This window comes from Pristiophorus japonicus, chromosome 14 (genome assembly GCF_044704955.1).
Source record: "Pristiophorus japonicus isolate sPriJap1 chromosome 14, sPriJap1.hap1, whole genome shotgun sequence".
NCBI classification, from domain to species: Eukaryota; Metazoa; Chordata; class Chondrichthyes; family Pristiophoridae; genus Pristiophorus; species Pristiophorus japonicus.
In genome coordinates, this window is record NC_091990.1 from 75,252,962 (window position 1) to 75,277,725 (window position 24,764).

Here is a 24,764-nt window from a genome sequence, read left to right on the forward strand (position 1 = left end):
GATATGCTGTTTCTCCCACTGTGATCACATGTTTCCGCCCCGCCCGTGATCCGATGTTTCACCCACTATGTTACCAAGTTTCTCCCGCCGTGATCCCTGTTTCTCTGCTGCCTATAATCCACTGCAGCACTAAGAGAGTGAGCAGTAGGATTGTGAACATTTTCAGAACATACAATACTTCATCACAGGGAATGATTGAGGAGGAGACCATTGCATCATTCAGCAGAAATGTTAATAGACCCCTGAATAGAGGAAAATACAGGCATGTGAAGTCATTTGCCTAAAAACAAATATGTCCTTATTTTTATGTCAATGATTAACACACAAATGGCTAATTAATATACACTGTACTAAAATAACACATTGTATTGTTAAATCGTGACATAGGGCCCAAGTTTCCACATGATTCGCGCCTGATTTTTAGGAGCAACTGGTGGAGAACGGACTATTTTAGAAATCGCAATTCTCCACATTTTTTTTTCTGCAGTTCTAGTCAGGTAAAACAGTTCTAGTTTAGAACAGAATTTTTTCTTCAAAAGGGGGCGTGTCCGGCCACTGACGCCTGATTTGAAAGTTTCCACAGTGAAAATGTATTCCAAACTAAAGTAGAATGGAGCCAGTGAAGATTTTTGTAGAACTGAAAAAACCTGTTCTACACATTAAAAAATCAGGCGCAGGTTACAAATTAGGCGTCCAGAACGAGGTGGGGGAGAAGGGAACTCATTAAATTCGACAATAAATCCTTATTTATACTTCTACAAATATTATACAAATAAATCCAACCTGAATAAACATTTATAAGCCAAGAAAAGATTAAATAAACCATCTTCCTACCTGTGTAAAAGTGCTTCAGCCAGGGAGAATTCTGCAGCCGTTCGTGCCGCTGAGCGGGAGGGGGAGAGGGAGGGAGAGGGGAGAGAGGAGAGAGGGGAGAGAGGAGAGAGGGGAGAGAGGAGAGAGAGGGAGAGAGAGGTGGGGGGAGGGAGGGAGAGAGAGGGGGGAGGGAGGGAGAGAGAGGGGGGAGAGATAGGGGGAGGGAGAGAGAGAGAGGGAGAGGGGAGGGGGGGGAGAGAGGGAGAGGGGAGGGGGGGAGAGAGGGAGAGGGGAGGGGGGGGGGGGAGAGAGGGAGAGGGGAGGGGAGGGGGGGGGAGAGGGAGAGGGGAGGGGAGGGGGGGAGAGAGGAGGGGGAGGGAGAGACAGGGGAGGGAGAGAGAAGGGAGGGAGGGGGAGAGAGAGAGAGAGGGAGAGCGAGAGAGAGAGAGGGGGAGAGAGAGAGAGAGAGAGCGGGGGGGCGGAGAGAGAGCGGGGGGGGGGCGAGAGAGAGCGGGGGGGGGGCGAGAGAGGAGGGGGCGGAGGTGGGGGGGAAGAGAGAGGGGGGGTGGGTCGGGTCGGGGAACAGGAGCGCGGGTCTCGGGTCGGGGAGCGGGTGTCGTGTCGGGTCGGGGCGGGGGGGGGGGGAGCGGGTGTCGGGTCGGGTCTGGTCGGCGGGGCGGGGAGCGGGTGTCTGGTCGGCGGGGTGGGGGGGGGGGGGGAGGGGAGCGGGTGTCGGGTCGGGTCTGGTCGGCGGTGGTGAGCGAGTGTCGGGGCTGGCCGTGGGAGGAGCCTCATTCACGCAGCCCCAGTGAGGCCATTCAGCCAGGGCTAGGGGCTGCGTGCTTCGGGCCCCTCCCACACAGTTCGGCGCCTGGAGCTACTGCACTTGCGTGCCGACTGTAGCCGAGGGCCAGAGGACCTGTAAGTAGGTAGAGAATACCGAGGATTGTTTTAGGCGCCGTTTTAGGCGTGAAAAACGGGCGCCCAGCTCGGAGGGGAGCCCGTTTTTTTTCTTGTGGAAACTTGGGCCCAATATCTTTCATTTTGAAATACCAATCTTCAAACCAATGATTGACACATTGTGACGGAAGTAAATGGTTCATTTCCTGCCACATGGCTGTATAACTCTTGGGAATACTTAATGATTGTTTCAAATTTTCCACAGAAACATCCATGTATCATGTATTAAAACTTCCTGTGAATCTTTTATCATGACTTTTTTGTGAGATTACTACAAAATGATTCAATTTATATTGGTAATTGGATACCTGCTGTTGAAGTCAAGGTTGTTGTTGGTACCATTGTTGATAATGCTGTAAAGTAAAGATTTGAATATTTAGGTGAGGAGGATACTGAGCAATTTCATCATCTTTCAATGGGAAATACTACAAATGAAGTGAATAAACAGGGGAAATAAGCAGCATAAGCAATGAATTCAATCCCATTTAATGCTGATGCTGCAAATACAGTGAAATGATCAATTAAAGTTTGAAAACATGTGTAATAAAGAATGAGGCATTGGAAATAATGCACTGGGGAATAGGAAGTACAGTGGATGTCCATTTGCACCATGATTAGCACCCTGCTCCTGGTTACAATCCCGAACAATGAGAAAACAGATCTAATGCATCAATGTTTTTGTTTGAATTCAACTTGCGGAAGCAAGTAAGCATGGAATAATGTATTCAGTTGCATATACTGAAGACTGCAGATAAGCAGATCATAGGCAGTCCCTCGAACGAGAATGACTTGCTTCCACATGGGTTCACAGATGTTTCAATGAAGGACACGATATTTTAGTCCTGAACTCCAATTGAAGGAGTGGAAGATGCCTGTGCGTGGATTATTTCAACATATGGTGACCGTTGCACATCAGGCACCACACAGGCTTGACAGAACTAGGCCTTTATCCAATGGCAATGATTAACGAGGACGACTGGAGACCTGCTTTGCTGCATGGACCCAGTGGCCACACATATTGGTGTGTGGGCTGGCTCGTGCTGCATAGAAACATAGAAAATAGGTGCAGGACTAGGCCATTTGACCATTCAATAAGATCATGGCTGATCATTCCCTCAGTACCCCTTTCCTGCTTTCTCTCCATACCCCTTGATCCCATTAGCCATAAGGGCCATATCTAACTCCCTCTTGAATATATCCAATGAACTGGCATCAATAGCTCTCTGCGGCAGGGAATTCCACAGGTTAACAACTCTGAGTGAAGAAATTTCTCCTCATCTTAGTCCTAAATTGCGTACCCCTTATCCTAAGACTGCGTGCCCTGGTTCTGGACTTCCCCAGCATCGGGAACATTGTACCCGCATCTAACCTGTCCCGTCCCGTCAGAATCTTATATGTTTCTATGAAATCCCCTCTCATCCTGCTAAACTCCAATGTATAAAGGCCCAGTTGATCCAATCTCTCCTCATATGTCAATCCAGCCATCCCGGGAATCAGTCTGGTGAACCTTCACTGCACTCCCTTAATAGCAAGAAGGTCCTTCCTCAGATTAGGAGACCAAAACTAAACACAATATTCCAGGTGAGGCCTCACCAAGTCCCTGTACAACTGCAGTAAGACCTCCCTGCTCCTATACTCAAATTCCCTCGCTATGAATGCCAACATACCATTTGCCTTCCTCACCGCCTGCTGTACCTGTATGCCAACTTTCAATGACTGATGAACCATGACACCCAAATCTCGTTGCACCTCCTATTTTCCTAATCTGCCACCATTCAGATAATATTCTGCCTTTGCGTTTTTGCCCCCAAAGTGAACAACCTCACATTTATCCACATTATACTGCATCTGCCACGCATTTGTCCACTCACCTAACCTGTCCAAGTCACCCTGCAGCCTCTTAGCGCCCCTCTCACAGCTCACACCGCCAACCAGTTTAGTGTCATCTGCAAACTTGGAGATATTACACTCAATTCCTTCATCTAAATCATTGATGTATATTGTAAAGAGCGGGGGTCCCAGCACTGAGCCCTGCGGCACTCCACTAGTCATTGCCTGCCATTCTGAAAAGGACCGTTTATCCCGACTCTCTGCTTCCTGTCTGCCAACCAGTTCTCTATCCACGTCAGTATATTACCCCCAATACCATGTGCTTTGATTTTGCACACCAATCTCTTGTGTGGGACCTTGTCAAAAGCCTTTTGAAAGTCCAAATACACCACATCCACTGGTTCTCCCTTGTCCACTCGACTAGTTACATCCTCAAAAAATTCCAGAAGATTTGTCAAGCATGATTTCCCCTTCATAAATTCATGCTGACTTGGACCGATCCTGTCACTGCTTTCGAAATGCGCTGCTATTTCATCTTTAATGATTGATTCCAACATTTTCCCCACGACTGTCAGGCTAACCAGTCTATAATTACCCGCTTTCTCTCTCCCTCCCTTTTTAAAAAGTGATGTTACATTAGCTACCCTCCAGTCCATAGGAACTGACACAGAGTTGATAGACTGATGGAAAATGATCACCAATGCATCCACTATTTCTAGGGCCACTTCCTTAAATACTCTGGGATGCAGACTATCAGGCCCCGTGGATTTATCGGCCTTCAATCCCATCAATTTCCTGAACACAATTTCCCGCCTGATAAGGATATCCTTCAGTTCCTCCTTCTCACTAGATCCTCGGTCGCCTAATACTTCCGGAGGATTATTTGTGTCTTCCTTCGTGAAGACAGAACCAAAGTATTTGTTCAACTGTTCTGCCATTTTTTTGCTCCCCATTATAAACTCACCTGAATCCGACTGCAAGGGACCTACGTTTGTCTTCATTAATCTTTTTCTCTTCACATATCTATAGAAGCTTTTGCAGTCAGTTTTTATGTTTCCAGCAAGCTTCTTCTCGTACTCTATTTTCCCCCTCTTATTTAAACACTTTATCCTCCACTGCTGAATTCTAAATTTCTCCCAGTCCTCAGGTTTGCTGCTTTTTCTGGCAAATTTATATGCCTCTTCCTTGGATTTAACACTATCCTTAATTTCCTTTGTTAGCCACGGTTGAGCCACCTTCCCCATTTTATTCTTGCTCCAGACAGGGATGTACAATTGCTGAAGTTCATCCATGTGATCTTTAAAATGTGTGCCATTGCCTCTCCACCGTCAACCCTTTAAGTATCACTCGCCAGTCTATTCTAGCCAATTCACGCCTCAAACCATCGAAGTTACCTTTCCTTAAGTTCAGGACCTTAGTTTCTGAATTAACTGTGTCACTCTCCATCTTAATAAAGAATTCTACCATGTTATGGTCACTCTTCCCCAAGGGGCCTCGCACAACAAGATTGCTAATTACTCCTCTCTCATTACACATCACCCAGTCTAGGATAGCCAGCTCCCTCGTTGGTTCCTCGACATATTGGTCTAGAAAACCATCCCTAATACACTCCAGGAAATCCTCCTCCACCGCATTGCTATCAGTTTGGTTAGTCCAATTAATATGTAGATTAAAGTCACCCATGATAACTACTGTACCTTTATTGCATACATCGCTAATTTCTTGTTTGATGCTGTCCCCAATCTCACTGCTACTGTTTGGTGGTCTAAACATAACTCCCATTAGTGTTTTCTGCCCTTTGGTATTCCGTAGATCCACCCATATCGATTCCACATCATCCAAGCTAATGTCCCTTCTTACTATTGCATTAATTTCCTCTTTAACTAGCAATGCCACCCTGTCTCCTTTTCCTTTCTGTCTATCCTTCCTAAATGTTGAATACCCCTGGATGTTGAGTTCCCAGTCTTGGTCATCCTGGAGCCATGTCTCCGTGATACCAATTACATCATATCCATTAACTGCTATCTGCGCAGTTAATTCGTCCACCTTATTCTCTCGCATTGAGGCACAGAGCCTTCAGGCTTGTCTTTCTAACACACTTTGCCCCTTTAGAATTTTGCTGTAATGTGGCCCTTTTTGCTTTTTGCCTTAGGTTTCTCTGCCCTCCACATTTACTTTTCTTCTTTCCATCTTTTGCTTCTGCTCCCATTCTACTTCCCTCTGTCTCCCTGCATAGGTTCCCATCCCCCTGCCATATTAGTTTATCTCCTCCCCAACAGCACTAGCAAACACTCCCCCTGGGACATTGGTTCCGGTCCTGCCCAGGTGCAGACCGTCCGGTTTGTACTGACCCCACCTTCCCCAGAACCGGTTCTAATGTCCCAGGAACTTGAATCCCTCCCTTCTGTCCCACTCCTCAAGCCACGTATTCATCTGAGCTATCCTGCAATTCCTACTGTGACTAGCACGTGGCAATGGTAGCAATTCTGAGATTACTACTTTTGAGGTCCTATTTTTTAATTTAGCTCCGAGCTCCCTAAATTCGTCTTGTCGGTCCTCATCCCATTTTTTACCTATATCGTTGGTACCTATATGCACCACAACAACTGGCTGTTCACCCTCCCTTTTCAGAATGCCCTGCACCCGCTCCGAGACATCCTTGACCCTTGCACCAGGGACTCAACATACCATCCTGGAGTCTCGGTTGCGGCCGCAGAAACGTCTATCTATTCCCCTTACAATTGAATCCCCTACCACGATAGCTCTCCCACTCTTTTTCTTGCCCTCCTGTGCAGCAGAGCCACCCATGGTGCCATGAACCTGGCTGCTGCTGCCCTCCCCTGATGAGTCATCCCCCCAACAGTACCCAAAGCAGTGTATCTGTTTTGCAGGGGGATGACCGCAGGGGACCCCTGCACTACCTTCGTTGCACTGCTCTTCCTGTTGGTCACCCATTCCCTATCTGGCTGTGGACCCTTTACCTGCGGTAAGACCAAGTCACTAAACGTGCCTTTCACGTCATTCTCAGCATCGTGGATGCTCCAGAGTTCATCCACCCGCAGCTCCAGTGCCACAATGCGGTCCGTCAGCATCCCTGACTTTCCACATAGTGCAAAAGGAGCATAACACGTGTCCAAGCTCTCCTGCCATGACTTAACCCTTAGATAAATTTAATTTGGCAACAACAATGCTAAAGGTTACTTACTGATAAAGAAAAGAAAAATAAAAACTAAGAAATACCAGCCAATCACTTATCCCTTTGGCTGTGACGTCACCTTTCGATTTCTTTCTACTTCTTTTTTGCCTTCTCACCCAGCTGCCGCTGCTGGCCTTTATACGCCTCTCGATGTTGCTCCTCGAGCTGCCGCCTCTCCGACTGCCTCACGAACTCCTCGCTGGCCTTTATAGGCCTCCCGACGTTGCTCCTCGAGCTGCCGCCTCTCCGACTGCCTCACGAACTCCCCGCTGGCCTTGGGCCCTGGGCTCTTCTGATCCCGTACCCTCATTCGTCGCAACTCCGACACGATCTCTCGATGCTCCTCCGCCACAAATATTTGTCACACCACATATACTGACCTATTGTCCTCCCACCAATCACAGCCCGCTCACAGGGGCAAAGATTTACGCCTGTTAAACAATAAGTATTTAAACCAAACCCGAAAAAGGAGGATAAGCATATAAGGCATTTCTCAATCACATAGCAAATTAAAGGGTTGAATGATATATAAACTGCTTAAAAGACAGGAGATACCTGGTGTGAGATCATCTGAGTGAAGCAATGAAAAGAGATGAGATGGAAAGAATGGGGAAATAGCTGACAAAGTGTAAACCATTGGAAAAACCATGGAAGAAAAAAGACATGATGGGGTAAAAAAGGAGAACAGATGTTGGAGGTTTGAAATGAGATCAGGAAATGCTCAAAACAAATTGTGGCCAGTCCAGAAAAATGAACAGAGGTCCAGCAGCCAGGGTACTTCCCACTATGGGAACAATTCTGCTGAAGGGTTTACAAATCAGGCAAGGGCTCGTTCTTTCAAATGACATTTTTATGTAGCTGGGTGTGGTGGGATTTGTTGGCAGTCTGTTAGCACCTGACTATGTTTTCACTGAAACAACAGCATTTTGTATTGCTGATCTTTTACCTCCACTCCACCTTCCTACACTATCCCCATATCCCTTCATTTCCTTAGTATCCAATATTCTATCAATCTCGGTCTTGAATATACTCAATGACTGAGCATTCTTAGCTCTCTGTGGTAGAGAATTCCAAAGATTCTCAATCCTCTCAGTGAAAACATTTCTCCTCATCTCAGTCCTAAAAGGCCGACCCCTAATTCTGAGACTGTGACCCTTCGTTCTAGACTCCCAGCCAGGGAAACATCTCAGCATCTACTCTGTCAAGACCCTTAAAAAATATGCCCTCATTCTTCCAAACTCTAGGGCATATAGGCATAGTCTACTCAATAGGACAATCCCCTCAGAGCAAGAATCAGTCGAGTGAACCATTGTGGCACACCTACCAAAGCAAATATATTTTTGTTACGTAAGGAGACCAAAACTGTACACAGTGTTCCAGGTGTGGTTTCACCAAGACTCTACATAATTGGTAAGACATCTTTACTCTTATACTCAAATCCTCTTGTAATAAAGGCCAACATACCATTTGATTTCCTAGTTGCTTGCTGTACCGGCATGTTAACTTTCTATGATTGTTGTACAAGGACATCTAGGTCCCTCTGAATACTAACATTTCCCAATCTCTCAGCATTTAAAAAATATAAGCTTTTCTATTTTTCCTGACTTCACATTTATTCATACTATACTCCATCTGCCATGTTTTTAATCTGTCTATACTCTTTTTCAAACTCTTTGCATTCTCCTCACAGTTTACCTTTGGCAAGCTGTAAATAGTCGGGTACCGCAAGGGTCATTCCTTGGGCCTCAGCTATTTACAATCTATATTAATGACTTAGATGGAGGGACTGAATGCAATGTATCCAAGTTTGCTGATGATACAAAGCTAGACGGCAAAGTAAGCTCTGAGGAGGGTGTAAAGAGTCTTCAAAGGGAGATACACTAGTTTAGTGAGTGGGCAATAAGGTGGCAGATGGAGTGAAATGTGGGGAAATGTGAGGCTATTCACTTCGGTAAGAATACAAACACAGAATATGTTGTAGATGGTGAGAAACTATTAAATGTTGGTGTTCAGCACGATTAAGCTGTCGTCGTTGTACAGGAAACAGAGCTCTTCTATGCACTAACAGCAAGCAAATAGGAAGATAAATGGCATGTTGGCCTTTATTGCATGAGGTTGGAGTACAAGAATAAGTATGTTTTACTACAATTGTACAAGGCTTTGGTGTGGCCAGTTTTGGTCCGCTTATCTGAGAAAGGACATACATATCTTAGAGACGGTGCAACAAAGGTTCCCTCGATTGATCCTGGGACGAGAGGGTTGTGTCCTATGAGGAGAGGTTGAGTAGATTGGTCCCATACTCTCTGGAGTTTAGAAGAATGAGAGGTGATCTCGATGAAACATATAAGATTCTGAGGGGGATTGCCAGGGTTGATGCGAAGAGGTTGTTTCCCCTGGCTGGTGAGTCTAGAACTAGGGGGCATAGTCTCAGCATAGGGGGTCGGTCATTTAAGACTGAGATGAGTTGGAATTTCTTCACTCAGAGGGTTGTGAATCTTTGGAATTCTCTACGTGAAAGGGCTGTGGATGCGGAATCGGCTGCGATAGGTAAATGTTTGGACTCTAGGGGAATCAAGGGATATGGGGTTTGGGCAGGAAAGTGGAGTTAAGGTCGAAGATCAGCTATGATCTTATTGACTGGTGGAGCAGACTCAAAGGGCCGTGTAGCCTACTCCTCCTCATAATTCTTGTGTTCTTATTAAAGCTATGTGGGAAATTCAAGTGTGAGGAGGATGCTTCTGCAACTGCACATATACAGTTTGAGTAAGCAGGAAGGTGGCAGATGGAGTATTTTGTGGGTAAATGTGAGGAACTATGAAATGTTAGTGTTCAGATAGATTTGGGTGTCAAAAACCACAGAAAGTTAATGTAAAGTCCTGTCCCTGCAATACAGATTCACACGAGGCACATACTGAAGTCAAGGTCACTCAGGGGCTGCACCTTTATTACACAATGCCTCACTTGCCTGAGACCTGTCCTTATATACCTGTCTGGGACAGGTATCCAGTGTCCCCTGCAAGTGCACCCCTGGTGGTAAGGTAAGCTTGTAGTTACAGGTCATCTCCAGTTACAGTCATGTATAGCATGGTAAGATAGTTATGTACAGTAGTGTGAGATACATGACATCACCCTCCCCCAAGGTCTTATTGACTTTATAGGTTCAGCCTCTCAGGTGGTCTACGCTCTCGCGTGGAGCGTCTTAGTTGTGGTTCAGTTGCTTGCCTTGGTGTCTGATTTTCTTTCGGTGTGATTGTTGGTATCTTGCCTGGGCTGTCTGTTTCGTTCCGTATGATTGTTGGTGTCTCGCCTGGGCTGTCTGTTGGGATTGCCCTTTCCTCAGGTTGTACCCTCTGTCTGTCCACCAGGTGTGGTGTGAGTTCCACATTGTAGTCTGCTTCTGGTTCAGCAGTGTTGTTGGTAAATCTACTTTTGACTTGGTCTACATGCCTCCGGCAGGTTTGGCCATTGTCCATTTGTATCACCAGTAGCCTGTTTTCTTCCTTGCCTGTTACTGTCCCTGCAAGCCATTTCGGACCCCTGCCATAGTTTAGCACAAGCACTTTGTCCCCTATCTCATTCCACCTCCCCCTCAAATTTTGGTCATGGTACTCAGTTAGCTTACGGCGCTTTGCCTCAACAATTTCATGCATGTCTGGGAGGATTAATGAGAGCCTTGTCTTTAAGGTCCATTTCATCAATAGTTGCGCAGGGGGAACTCCAGTCAATGAATGCGGATGAGAGCTGTATGCCAGCAGCAGTCGCGACAGGCGGCCCTGCAGCGTGGCAACTTGGATTTTGAGCATGTCTTGTTTAATGATCTGCACTGCTCACTCCGCCTGGCCGTTGGAGGCCGGCTTGAACGATGCCGTCTTAACGTGATTTATGCCGTGGTCACTCATAAAATCTTGGAATTCTGCGCTGGTGAAACACAGACCATTATCACTGACCAATATGTCAGGAATGCCGTGCGTTGCGAACACGGTTCCAAGGCTCTCCACAGTGGTGGAGGTGGTGCTCGAGTTTAAAAAGGTGCATTCGATCCACTTTGAAAATGCATCTACAACTACGAGGAACATTTTGCCCATGAATGGGCCCGCGAAGTCTCCGTGCACCCGCGACCACGGTTTGGTGGGCCAGAGGCTCAGGGGGGCCTCCCTGGGGGCATTACTGAGTTGGGCACAAATGGTGCACCGTCGGATGCAGAGCTCCAAGTCCGCGTCAATGCCAGGCCACCAGATGTGGGATCTGGCTATGGCCTTCATGAGAACGATCCCTGGGTGCTCGTGGTGGAGCTCCCGGACAAATGCCTCTCTGCCTCGTAGAGGCATAACTACTCGGCTGCCCCACATCAGGCAGTCAGCTTGTAGTGACAGCTCATGCATGCGCCGATGGAAAGGTTTGATCTCCTCGGGGCAGGCATCGCGAGCCTCTGCCCAGTCACCAGTTAGGACACATCTTTTTACTAGGGATAACATGGGGTCGCTGGTCGCACAGGTTCTGATTTGGCGAGCCGTCATGGGCGAAGCTGTGGACTCAAAGGCATTGATTGCCATGACTTATCTCACAGTCCTGTTCGTCAGACCCTTCCGTGGTCGCCGGGGGTAGCCTGCTAAGCGCGTCGGCACAGTTGTCTGTGCCTGGCCTGTGCCTTATGGTGTAATCGTAAGAGGCCAGCATAAGTCCCCATCGTTGAATGCAAACCGAGGCATTGGCGTTTATTGCCTTGTTCTCGGATAGTAGGGACGTGAGGGGCTTGTGGTCGGTTTCTAACACGAACTTAGCCCCGAAAAGGTATTGGTGCATCTTTTTGACACCATACACGCACACGAGCGCCTCCTTCTCCACCATTCCGTACCCGCGCTCCATCCGTGAAAGTGACCTGGAGGCATAAGCTATGGGTTGTAATTTACCCGCACTATTGACATGTTGTAAAACGCACCCGACCCCGTACGCTAACGCATCACTTGTAAGAACTAGCTTTTTACCTGAATCAAAAAAAGCCAAAACACTGTTGGAACACAGAAGGTTGCGTGCCTTATTGAAGGCGCATTCCTGGGCGTCCCCGCAAAACCAATCGCACCCCTTTCTGAGTAGCATGTGGAGAGGCTCCAGCAGCGTGCTTAAGTTCTGCATAAGAACATAAGAATTAGGAACAGGAGTAGGCCATCTAGGCCCTCGAGCCTGCTCCACCATTCAATAAGATCATGGCTGATCTGACCGTGGACTCAGCTCCACTTACCCGCCTGCTCACCGTAACCCTTAATTCCCTTATTGGTTAAAAATCTATCTATCTGTGACTTGAATACATTCAATGAGCTAGCCTCAACTGCTTCCTTGGGCAGAGAATTCCACAGATTCACAACACTCTGGGAGAAGAAATTCCTTCTCAACTCCGTTTTCAATTGGCTCCCCCATATTTTGAGGCTGTGCCCCCTAGTTCTTGTCTCCCCGACCAGTGGAAACAACCTCTCTGCCTCTATCTTGTCTATCCCTTTCATTATTTTAAATGTTTCGATAAGATCACCCCTCATCCTTCTGAACTCCAACGAGTAAAGACCCAGTCTACTCAATCTATCATCATAAGGTAACCCCCTCATCTCCAGAAGCAGCCTAGTGAATCGTCTCTGTACCCCCTCCAAAGCCAGTATATCCTTCCTTAAGTAAGGTGACCAAAACTGCACGCAGTACTCCAGGTGCGGCCTTGCCAATACCCTATACAGTTGCAGCAGGACCTCCCTGCTATTGTACTCCATCCCTCTCGCAATGAAGGCCAACATTCCATTTGCCTTCCTGATTACCTGCTGCACCTGCAAACTAACTTTTTGGGATTCATGTACCAATGGTTCCCTTTTATAGGGGGCACTGGGGAAAAATGTGATTTTATAGCCCCCAAAAAAAAACCCCAAAAAAGAAAAACACAAAAAAAAACACAAAAAAAAGAAAAAAAGGGCCTTGTAAATGTCTGCTGTGTCATCCAGGGCGGGTGGCACGGTTTAATGTTTATGTTTTTTTTCAGGTAAACTCAAAAAGAGTTTCATGCACCAATGGTTCCCTTTTATAGGGGGCACTGGGGAAAAATGTGATTTTAGTGCCAAAAAAAAACCCCAAAAAAAAGAAAAACACAAAAAAAAACCAAAAAAGGAAAAAAAAGGGCCTTGTAAATGTCTGGTGTGTCATCCAGGTCGGGTGGCACGGTTTAATGTTTTTTGTTTTGCAGATAAACTCCAAAAAGAGTTTCATGCACCAATGGTGGAGCAGTGGAGGCGTGTCCTGCTCAGTTGGCTGAGTGAGCAGTGAGGAGAGCAGCTCTTGTTGCAGCTCCTGGCTGGGCCTGTGAATCAGCCCAGGAAGAGAAGGAAGGAAGGAAGGAAGGGGTTTCACCACCAACATTCATCCAGAGGGAGAGGAGGAAAGCAGAAAACTTTTAACATCTTTAGCATTTCTGCAAAGAGTTGGAGAGAGGGGGAAAGACCAACAACAACAACCTGTGTGGAAGGAGGGAGAGTCATTTCTACAACATTCTACAGGTGGGTGTGTTTTGGTGCATTCCCCAATAGACTTTGTTGTATCGGTGGGGGGAGGAAAGAAGACCACTGAGGGCCGGAACATCGCGGGGGGTGTGTGCGTGTGGAAGTGTGTGTGGGGGCCTTGCTTACAACTAGGCCCCCCCACAATTGAACCCCCCCCCCCATTGCCTAGCCTGGGATAGCTGGAGTTACCAGGCTGAAGATTTCTTCAAATCACCTATTAAACATCGTTGGGAGTGTGTGCCTGGGTGGCTCTAGCTGCCCCAGGTGAAAACATCTTCTCCCCCCCACCCGAAGACCAACCCAAAGACTGTGCTTGTGTGTTTTGCCATCTGGGGAGTGCACCCCAAGAAAAACACCCACCCATTGCTGTGAGGGGAGACCTGCCCTCGCAGCCTCCCTCTTTCCCGCACCCCCCTTTCTCTATCTCTCTGTCTCTCCCCTCTCTCTCTGAGAGCCCTTCCTCCTAATTTTTTAAAAACAATTAAAACAACTGAGCAGAGGGAGGAAGGCCCCTCCCCAATTGCCAACCAAGGGAGAGGTGTGCCTCGTTAAGAGCTCCTCTGCTCTGTCTTTAGATAAGAGGCCAATTAAGACCATTAAGGCCTGTGACTTTGGGGTGGGTGTAGCCCTTAAAGGGACCCCGTGATGGCGACCCCATCCACGCCGGTGGCAGGGCCATCGAAGACATATGCGCAGGCGGCATCCACATCCACGGTGCCTCCTGCGCCACCTGCTGCCCTGCCACCATTCAAACTCATAACAAAGAAACACGGGGTCAAGAGCTACACTCACCCCACAATGAGCATTGAGGAGTGCGTGCGGGCGATGGCTGGGGTAGTCGGCCCCTCGGCCATTGTCGCAGCCTCCAAGATGTCTGGGAAGGCCGTGTTCTTCCTGGGGTCGGAGCGGGCGGTGTCCCTGGCCCTCGAAAAGGGGCTCACGGTGGGCGGGACGTTCCTGCCGGTGGATCCTCTCGAGGCCACCGCGCAGAGGGTCATCATATCGAACGTCCCGCCCTTTGTTCCTGCTGAGCTCCTCCTCCCTCACCTACACCAACTGGGGGAGGTAAGGTCGGGGATTAACCCCATACCTCTCGGCCTCAGGGAGAGCAGCCTGCGCCACGTGTTCTCCTTCTGCCGCCAGCTCTTTGTCCGGCTGGCGCGGGAGGAGACGACGAAGGGGAACTTTAATGTGGTGCACGAGGGGACTGCCTACCGCGTCTTTTGGACGTCGGACGGCGTGCGGTGCCATGCCTGCAGGGAGGTGGGGCACGTTCGCAAGAACTGCCCCGCCTCCAAGGCCGCCAAACCACCGAAGGCGGCCAAGGCTGGCGCCGCCGCTACCCCTCCCCCTAGTTGCGTCCGCGTGCCGGGAGCCGTAGGTGCGCGGGCATCGTCGGAGGCCTTTGTTTTCATGGCCTCCGGCGGGGGGGAGGGAGAGCGTCCGACCGGAAAGAAGGCGCGGAACAAGGCGAAACATCCAGAGGCGGGTCCCCTCTGTGCGCCAGAAAATTTGACCACCGCGCTCAGCCCAACCCCGTCACCGGCGAGCGCGGGGTGCCCTGAGCCCGTGACCAATACCACAGAGGGGCTCGGGCGCGGGCAAGAAAAGAAAAAGGGGGGGGTGGAGCGGGAGGCCTCGGCAGACATGGAGGTCTCCCTGCCTCCGCGCAGCCCCAGCAACAAAAGGAGGCGCCGCTCCGTTGAGGCGGAACAACATCCCTCCGCGGAGGAGTCGGTGCCCGCCGCGTGTCCCACGTCCCCCACCAGCGCCCCCAAGCTGCGCTGTAGGCGAGAGGAGTCTGTCCCCGGGGAGGGTGAGACAGTCGAGGCTGCCCAGCCTCTGCCTCCCGGGGATGGCGTGGAAGATCTGCCTGTCGTGGGGGGCATGGGGATCGCGGAGGAATGCATTGCCGCCGGGCCGGGCGTCCCGGGGACTGAGGCGGGCGGGGCCGAAAAGGCCATACCTGAGCCCGCCCAGCCAATACCCAACTTCCCCCGGGATTTGCTCAGCCCGGAAGAAACCGAAATTAATGATGTTAATGACACTGTAAATGCTGGGCCGGGGGGTGGCAGCGGGGAGGGGGAGGAACACCCACCCTCGCCCCCTACTTTGGAGCTGGAGCACTTGGAGGGCCTGGGGATTACCTATGGCCGGGTCTCTCCTTGTTCCCCGGTTCCTGGGGCGGAGGGGGAACCCCTTCCGCTGTCGTTTCACGACCCAGCACCATTTTTAAAAGAGCCCAGTGGGGACTCCTCTGCCGACGATCCTGGGGGTGGGATCGGGGCAGAGCCAGGGCCGGTTGGAGCGGCCGGTTGGGTCATTTGCCGTACCTTGTGCGGTCGATGGGCCGGCTGCTGGCGGCCACCTCCCGGAGGAGGACGGGGACTCGGTGGGGGACGCGGGAGAAGAACTAGAGACCACCGCCAGGGAGGCGGAGGATCTGCTCGCGGCCGCCGCTGAGGCCCTCCTCATTCCTGCAAAGGAACTCCGGGACTTTTTGGCCCAGAGCCGGGGTCGCTGCGACCAAGCCCGACTGGCCCTGGAAAAATGGTCCGAGCCAGAGCTGATCAAGGGGTCCGTCCGCGCCGCCGCTAAAACCTTGGCCGCGGGCGGGCCCTTGACAAAGGCGCAACACCTTGAGCTGCGCGAGCTCGAGGGACTCCTCGCTGGGCTGCGGAGGGAGTGGAGTTCAACAAAAGACTCCGCTCCCTCCCCCACAATAGGTTAAGGTAGAGGTTGCACTATGCTTTTGCCATGAAGATAACCATAGCCAGCCTCAACATCAACGGCGGCAGAGGGGCACGCCGTAGATTTGACAATTTTTCGCTCCTGCGGGAGGGGAAATATGCGGTGTGCTTCCTGCAAGAAACCCACACCGTTCCAGGAGACGAAGCCACGTGGCTCCTGGAATGGCAAGGAGAGGTCCGCATGAGCCACCTCACCGCCACTTCTAGTGGGGTGGCCATCTTGCTGGGCCCGCATTTTCAGCCGGAGATCTTGGGGGTCGAGGAGCCCGTGCCAGGCCGCTTGCTGCACGTAACGGTTCGCCTGGGGGACGTGCCGCTCCATCTCGTGAACGTGTACGCCCCTCAGCCCGGCCCGCAGCAAACGCGTTTCTTTGAAGAGGTGTCCGCTCTTCTTGGCTCCGTCGACGTCGGCGACTGTATTGTCCTCGGGGGGGATTTTAACTGCACCCTCGAGGCGAGGGACCGCTCCGGTGCCCCGCAGTGCATGACGGCGATGGAGAAGTTGAGGGACCTGGTCGGGTCCTTCGACTTGGTGGACGTCTGGCGAAATCTCCACCCCGACTCCAGCGCCTTTACTTGGGTGAGGCCTGGAGTAGCATGGTCCAGAGTCGACCGCCTTTACGTGTCTCGGGCGTACATTTCCTGCGTCCCGGCGGCCTCCATGCGGCCGGTGCCGTGTTCGGACCACCACCTGGTGTGGGCGGAGCTCGCTTCGCTCCGCGCGAGGACGGGGTCCGCATACTGGCACTTTAACAACCGGCTGCTGGAGGACGTGCGGTTCCAGGACTCGTTCCGTCGATTCTGGTCCGACTGGAGAAGGAAGCAGGGGGGCTTCCCCTCCTTGAGGCTATGGTGGGACGTGGGCAAGGCTCACGTCCGCGTCTTCTGTCAAGAGTATGCGAGGGGGTCGACCAAAAGGCGGGCGGCCAGGGTCGGGCGCCTAGAAAAAGAGGTGCTCGACCTGGAATCCCGTCTCGGTCAAGTCGTCCAGGAGCCAGCCCTGCGGACGGTGTACGAAGCGAAGAAGGCCGCGCTGAAGGACCTGCAGCTCGTCGGGTCCCGAGGCGCGTTCGTGAGGTCGCGGATCCGGTTCCTGCGGGATCTGGACCGCGGCTCCCCCTTCTTCTACTCGCTGGAAAAAAGGCAGAGTGTCCGTAAGCAGCTCTTGACGCTGCTGGCCGACGACAACTCTCTCGTCTCGGATCCGGAGGGCATCAACAACAGGGCCCGTGAATATTACGGGGCTCTGTTCTCTCCGGATCCGTCCAGCGAGGAAGCGCGTAGAGTTTTGTGGGAGGACCTGCCGAAGGTCAGCCCGGAGGGCGCCGAAAATTTGGAAGCTCCGCTAAGCTTGGCGGAGCTGACCGGTGCCCTCGACCGGCTCTCGAGGGGAAAATCCCCGGGGCTGGACGGGCTGACCGTGGAGTTCCACAGGGCGTTGTGGGACGTCCTGGGGGGCGACTACGCGCGGGTCCTGGGGGAAAGTCTGCCGACCGGGGAGATGCCCCTCTCTCGGCGCAGGGCAGTCATCGTCCTGCTGCCTAAGAAGGGCAATCTCCGCCTCCTTAAGAACTGGCGCCCGGTCTCCCTCCTCAGCACGGACTACAAAATTTTCGCCAGGGCGATGTCTGCTCGCCTTGGTGCCGTACTGGACCAGATGATCCACCCCGACCAGTCCTACACGTTCCCGGGCCGGACAATCCACGACAACATCCATCTGGTCCGGGACCTCATCCATCATTCCCAGGAGGCTGGTCTGTCGTAGGTCACCTTCTTATCTCTCGACCAAGAGAAGGCGTTCGACAGGGTGGATCACGACTATCTGCTCGTAACTCTGCGCGCTTTCGGGTCCTTGACGGCGCCCCTTCGCTTTAGGAGAGGGGTGCGCCAGGGATGCCCCATGTCTGGCCAGTTATATGCCATCTGCGTGGAGCCTTTCCTGCGCCTCTTGCGGACGAGGTTGACGGGACTGGCTCTGCAAGGGCCGGGCGTGGAGGTCGTCCTCTCGGCTTACGCCGATGACGTGCTCCTCGCGGTAGAGGATCCCGCTGACCTGCGGAGGATGCGTGAGTGCCAAGAGATTTACTCGGCTGCATCCTCCGCCAGAATCAACTGGGAGAAATGTTCCGGACTCCTGGTGGGTCAGTGGCGGGTGGACTCCCTGCCGGAGGAGCTCAGGCCTTTTGCCTGGAGCATGACCCATCTCCTCTATCTGGGAGTCTACTTTAGCCCCGACGAGGGAGCCTGGCCGGCGAACTGGCAGGAGCTGGAGGCCAAGGTCACCGCTCGCCTAGGGCGCTGGACAGGACTGCTCCGAGTGCTGTCCTACAGGGGTCGAGCGCTAGTCATAAACCAGCTGGTGGCTGCCATGTTGTGGTACCGGCTGGTCACTTTGACCCCTCCCCCTGCGTTTGTCGCCAAGATACAGAAGAAGCTGGTGGACTTCTTCTGGAACAACAGGAAGCACTGGGTCTCTGCCGCGGTCTTGAGTCTCCCGCTTGAGGAGGGCGGTCAGTCGTTGGTCTGCGTCAGCGCCCAGCTCGCGACTTTCCGTCTTCAGACCCTGCAGAGATACCTTTACGTCGAGCCCCCTCCTAGGTGGTGTGCTCTGGCGACGTATTTCTTCCGCCAGCAGCGCGACCTCAATTACGACACGCAGCTCCTGTTTGTGAACTTGGGGGGTGTCAGGACCGCCCTCCGGGAGCTGCCTGTCTTTTACAAGGAACTCATCAGGGTCTGGAACAAAGTCTCCACCAAGCGCAGCTCTCCGCCGGCTGGAGTGGCGGCCGTCCTGCAGGAGCCGCTGCTCGGGAATCCGTACCTCCACGACCGAGGTTTTATGTGGTGGTCGGAAGAGAGGGCTGTGGCTGGTGAGGTGACCAGGGTCAGGGACCTGCTCGATGGCGGAGGAGCGGGCTGGATGGCGCCAGGCATGCTGGCGCGGCGCCTAAATTCAGCCGACGTCCGAAGCCATCGAGTCGTTAAAACAGCTTTGGGCCCTGACTCAAGCACGTGGGGAGATCCCGTCCGAACTGACCCCTGTCCGGACGGAATTCCTCATCGGCGCCAAACCCCGGAACCTCCCCCGGGGGCCGGCGCCTCACAACTTGAGCCGCCTCGGGGAAATCCCCTCCGTGCCTTTCAGTTCCGCGCGGAGGGGTTTCCTGTACGGGCTGCTCCTGCACACTCTCAACTTTGCCATCCTCGCCGGCCGTCCGGACACGCCATGGCGTACCATCTTGCCGTCCGGAGGAGGCGGGGGTCCCCGATAGAGGGCACTCTACACAGGGGTCCTCCCACTATTCATCGGGGACTTGGCCTGGAGGGTGGTGCATGGAGCAGTGCCGTGCAACAAATTTTTAAGCCGGTTCACGGACTCCCAGGCCGCCTGCAATTTCTGCGGTCTGGAAGAGTCCGTGTTCCATGTTTTTATGGAATGCACAAGGTTGCAGCCCCTGTTTTATTATTTGAAGGGGCTGCTCCTGAAATTCTGGCTGCACTTCAGTCCCACTCTCCTGATCTTTGGGCACCCTGTGCGGAGGGGAGCGGGTAGGTCCGAAGGCCTCCTCGTAGGACTGCTCCTGGGAACGGCCAAGGGTGCCATCAGCAGGTCCAGGCAGCGGGCGGTCGAGGGGGTCGTTCAACCTGACTGCCTGCCTCTCTTCCGCTCTTACATCCGGTCCAGGGTGTCCTTGGAGATGGAGCACGCGGTGTCCACCGGTACGCTCGCAGCCTTCCGCGAGAGGTGGGCACCGGAGGGACTGGAGTGCATCATCACGCCCGGCAACCAAATTTTAATTTGATTTTACGTTTTAAAGTTTAATTTGTTTTAATTGCTGGTGCTTTTAGTGTCCCCCTCTCCTTTTAGAGGGGGCACTTGGAAAAATGTGATTTTAGCGCCCAAAAAAAAAAACAAAAAAAAGAAACACAAAAAAAACAAAAAAAGGAAAAAAAAAAGGGCCTTGTAAATGTCTGCTGTGTCATCCAGGGCGGGTGCCACGGTTTAATGTTTTTTTGTTTCACAGCTAAACTCAAAAAGAGTTTCATGCACAAGGACCCCCAGGTCCCTCTGCACCTCAGCATGTTGTAATTTCTCCCCATTCAAATAATATTCCCTTTTACTGTTTTTTTTCCCCCAAGGTGGATGACCTCACACTTTCCGACATTGTAATCCATCTGACAAACCTTAGCCCATTCGCTTAACCTATCCAAATCTCTTTGCAGCCTCTGTGTCCTCTACACAACCCGCTTTCCCACTAATCTTTCTGTCATCTGCAAATTTTGTTACACTACGCTCTGTCCCCTCTTCCAGGTCATCTATGTATATTATAAACAGTTGTGGTCCCAGCACCAATCCCTGTGGCACACCACTAACCACTGATTTCGAACCCGAAAAGGACCCATTTATCCCGACTCTGCTTTCTTTTCACCAGCCGATTCTCTATCCATACTAATATATTTCCTGACTCCGCGTACCTCTATCTTCTGCAATAACCTTTTGTGTGGCACCTTATCGAATGCCTTTTGGAAATCTAAATACACCACATCCATCGGTACACCTCTATCCACCATGCTCGTTATATCCTCAAAGAATTCCAGTAAATTAGTTAAACATGATTTACCCTTCATGAATCCATGCTGCGTCTGCTTGATTGCACTATTCCTATCTAGGTGTCCCGCTATTTCTTCCTTAATGATAGCTTCAAGCATTTTCCCCACTACAGATGTTAAACTAACCGGCCTATAGTTACCTGCCTTTTGTCTGCCCCCTTTTTTAAACAGAGGCGTTACATTAGCTGCTTTCCAATCCGCTGGTACCTCCCCAGAGTCCAGAGAATTTTGGTAGATTCTAACGAATGCATCTGCTATAACTTCCGCCATCTCTTTTAATACCCTGGGATGCATTTCATCAGGACCAGGGGACTTGTCTACCTTGAGTCCCATTAGCCTGTCCAGCACTACCCCCCTAGTGATAGTGATTGTCTCAAGGTCCTCCCTTCCCACATTCCTGTGACCAGCAATTTTTGGCATGGTTTTTGTGTCTTCCACTGTGAAGACCGAAGCAAAATAATTGTTTAAAGTTTCAGCCATTTCCACATTTCCCATTATTAAATCCCTCTTCTCATCTAAGGGACCAACATTTACTTTAGTCACTCTTTTCCATTTTATATATCTGTAAAAGCTTTTACTATCTGTTTTTATGTTTTGCGCAAGTTTACCTTCGTAACCTATCTTTCCTTTCTTTATTGCTTTTTTAGTCATTCTTTGCTGTTGCTTAAAATTTTCCCAATCCTTTAGTTTCCCACTAACCTTAGCCACCTTATACGCATTGGTCTTTGATTTGATACTCTCCTTTATTTCCTTGGTTATCCACAGCTGGTTATCCCTTCTCTTACCACCCTTCTTTTTTACTGGAATATATTTTTGTTGCGCACTATGAAAGAGCTCCTTAAAAGTCCTCCACTGTTCCTCAATTGTGCCACCATTTAGTCTGTGTTTCCAATCTACTTTAGCCAACTCTGCCCTCATCCCACTGTAGTCCCCTTTGTTTCAGCATAGTACGCTCGTTTCTGACACAACTTCCTCACCCTCAATCTGTATTACAAATTCAACCATACTGTGATCACTCATTCCGAGATGATCTTTTACTAGGAGATCGTTTATTATTCCTGACTCATTACACAGGACCAGATCTAAGATAGCTTGCTCCCTTGTAGGTTCTGTAACATACTGTTCTAAGAAACAATCCCGTATGCATTCTATGAATTCCTCCTCCAGGCTACCCCGTGCGATTTGAGTTGACCAATCGATATGTAGGTTAAAATCCTCCATGACTACTGCCGTTCCTTTTTCACATGCCTCCATTATTCCCTTGATTATTGCCCGCCCCACCGTGAAGTTATTATCTGGGGACCTATAAACTACTCCCACCAGTGACTTTTTTCCCTTACTATCTCTCATCTCCACCCACAATGATTCAACATTTTGTTCATTAGAGCCAAAGTTCCCAAAGTAATTGAGCAGCCCGAGAAAGGCGTGCAGTTCTGAGACATCCCGGGGCCTGGGTACCAGGCGAATTGCTTCGGTTTTTGGACTCTGTTGGGCGGAATCCTTCTGCCCAAAAACTCAACCTCAGGCGCAAGAAACAGGCCCTTGGATTTCTTAACTCTTGGGCCTACCCGATCCAACTGCTTTAGTACTTCCTCCAAATTGCGGAGATGGGAGTCGGTGTCCCTGCCCGTGATAAGTATGTCGTCTTGAAATACAACCCTCCCCGGGATGGACTTGAGCAGACTCTCCATGTTGCGCTGGAATATAGCAGCTGCTGACCTGATGCCGAATGGGCATCAATTGTACATGAAAAGACCTCAATGTGTGTTGATGGTGGTGAGTAGCTTAGACTCGTCGGTCGATTCTTGCGTCATATACGCAGATGTGAGATCTAGTTTTGAGAAAAGTTTTCCTCCTGCCAATGTGGCAAATAAGTCCTCCACTCTGGGCAGCGGGTATTGGTCCTGTAGGGAGACTCTGTTTATGGTAGATTCGTACAGATCCATCAGGCTTCATGACTGGGACGATGGGACTTGCCCAGTCGCTAAATTCCACGGGTGAGATGATGCCTTCCCGCAGAAGCCTGTCGAGTTCATGTTCAATCTTTTCCCTCATCACATAGGGCACAGCTCTAGCTTTGTGATGGACCGGTCTAGCATCCTGTGTGATGTAGATTTTGACTTTAGCCCCTTTGAAGGTGCCCACACCTGGCTGAAAGAGATGTTCAAATCGACTTAGAACTGTTGAGCAGGAGGTCCTTCCTCTGACGACATGGCGTGAACATCATCCCATTTCCAATTTAGTTTTGTCAGCCAGCTTCTCCCCAGCAGTGCTGGGAGATCTCCGGGGACAATCCACAGGGGAAGTCGGTTCACTGTCCCTTTGTGTGTGACTGAGAGCATGGCGCTGCCAAGGACTGGGACGATTTCTTTGGTATGTCCTTAGTTTGGTGTCAACCCTTGTGAGTTTTGGTCTGTCTCTTTTGTGCAGCCACAGCTGTTCAAATTGTTGAGCGCTCATGAGAGATTGACTCGCTCCCGTATCCAGCTCCATGTTGACGGGTATCCCGTTGAGTAGGACCCTCATCATTATTGGAGGCGTCTTGTTGTAAGAGCAGTGGCCATTGATCGTGTTGACCCACTGTACCTCGGTGTCCCGGTTACTGTCCCCACCGTCTTCTGGTCCGCTTCCCGACCCTTCCGATTCGTATACCAGCCGAGCTGCCATTTTTCTGCACATGCGGGCCAGATGCGCTGTATAGTCGCAGTTTCTGCAAACAGCATGCTGAAATCGACACCCCCTTGATGAGTGCCTTCCCACACATCTCTAGCACAGACCGCTTCTATTGTTTCCAAAGGATGAGCTGCGTCTGGCTGATCTCTCTTGAGCTTCTCTCAGTTGCTCGCATTGTGGGTTGATGAGGAGTGAACGGCCATTCATGTGGCACTTGATGGCTTCTGGCGCCACTGCCTGCTGTTGAGGGCCCGCTCTCCTGCCTTTGTCTGTGTGTGGGGGTAGCGGCTTGTTTCATGCTGTGAACCCCTTGATCCGATGTTTCGTTAGTTGTCGTACCCACAGTGTAGATCAACCTCGTTTCTTGTTCTCCTGCCAAGAATGTCTGTGCAACCAGTGCTGCTGCCTCTAGGGTCAAGTTCTTGGTCTCCATGAGCTTTCGGAATATGCCTGCGTGGCCTATTCCTTCAATAAAAAAGTCTCTCAGTACTTCTCTCCTTAGTTCATCGGAGAACACACATAAGCTAGCCAACCTCCGAAGTTCCGCCACGAAGTCGGGTATGCTCTGGCCCACACAGCATCTGTAGTTGCAGAACCTATGTCTGGCCATGTGTTGTCTGCTCGCTGGCTTCAGGTGGTCTCTCACCAGTGTACTCAATTCTTCAAACGACTTGCTTGCTGGTTTCTCGGGTGCCAGCAGGTCCTTCATCAAGGCATATGTTTTCGAGCCACAGCTGGTCAAGAGATGGGCTCTTCTCTTGTCTGCCGTATCGTCGCCTAACCAGTCTTTGGTTTCGAAGCTTTGCTGGAGCCTTTCTATAAAGTCCTCCCAATTATCTCCAGCATTGTATTTTTCATCTGAGCCGTTGGTCGCCATTCTGTGGATTCTGTAATCCCGTAACTCGTCGCCACTGTAAAGTCCTGTCCCTGCAGTACAGATTCACACGAGGCACATACTGAAGTCAAGGTCACTCAGGACCTGCTCTCGAATGCCTCACTTGCCTGAGACCTGTCCTTATATACCTGTCTGGGACAGGTATCCAGTGTCTCCTGCAAGTGCACCCCTGATGGTAAGGTCATCTTGTGGTTACAGGACCTCTCTAGTTACAGTCATGTATAGCATGGTAAGATACAGTTATGTACAGTAGTGTGAGATACATGACGGTTAACATGCAGGTACAGCAAACAATGAGGAAGACACATGGTACATTGGCATTTATTGCAAGGAATGGTGTACCAGAGTAAGGAAGTTTTACTGCAATTGTACAGGGCTTTGGGGAGACCATATGTGGAGTACAGTGTAGGGTTTTGATCTCTGTACCCAAGGAGAAAGATACCTGCCTCAGAGGCATTGCAACAATGGTTTACTAGATTGATTCCTGGGATGAGGGGGTTGTCCAA

At 50.8% G+C, this 24,764-nt stretch overlaps 1 protein-coding gene across 1 annotated transcript in view; it reads right to left on the reverse strand.

Moving 5' to 3' along the window:
• LOC139279609 (mucin-6-like) overlaps window positions 1-24,764 on the reverse strand; it is a 288,296-nt gene that overhangs the window by 20,688 nt on the left and 242,844 nt on the right. The window contains exon 28 of the mRNA XM_070898725.1: window positions 2,082-2,126. Within this exon, the coding sequence (XP_070754826.1) occupies window positions 2,082-2,126 (45 nt within the window). The remainder of the gene's footprint in view (window positions 1-2,081; window positions 2,127-24,764) is intronic.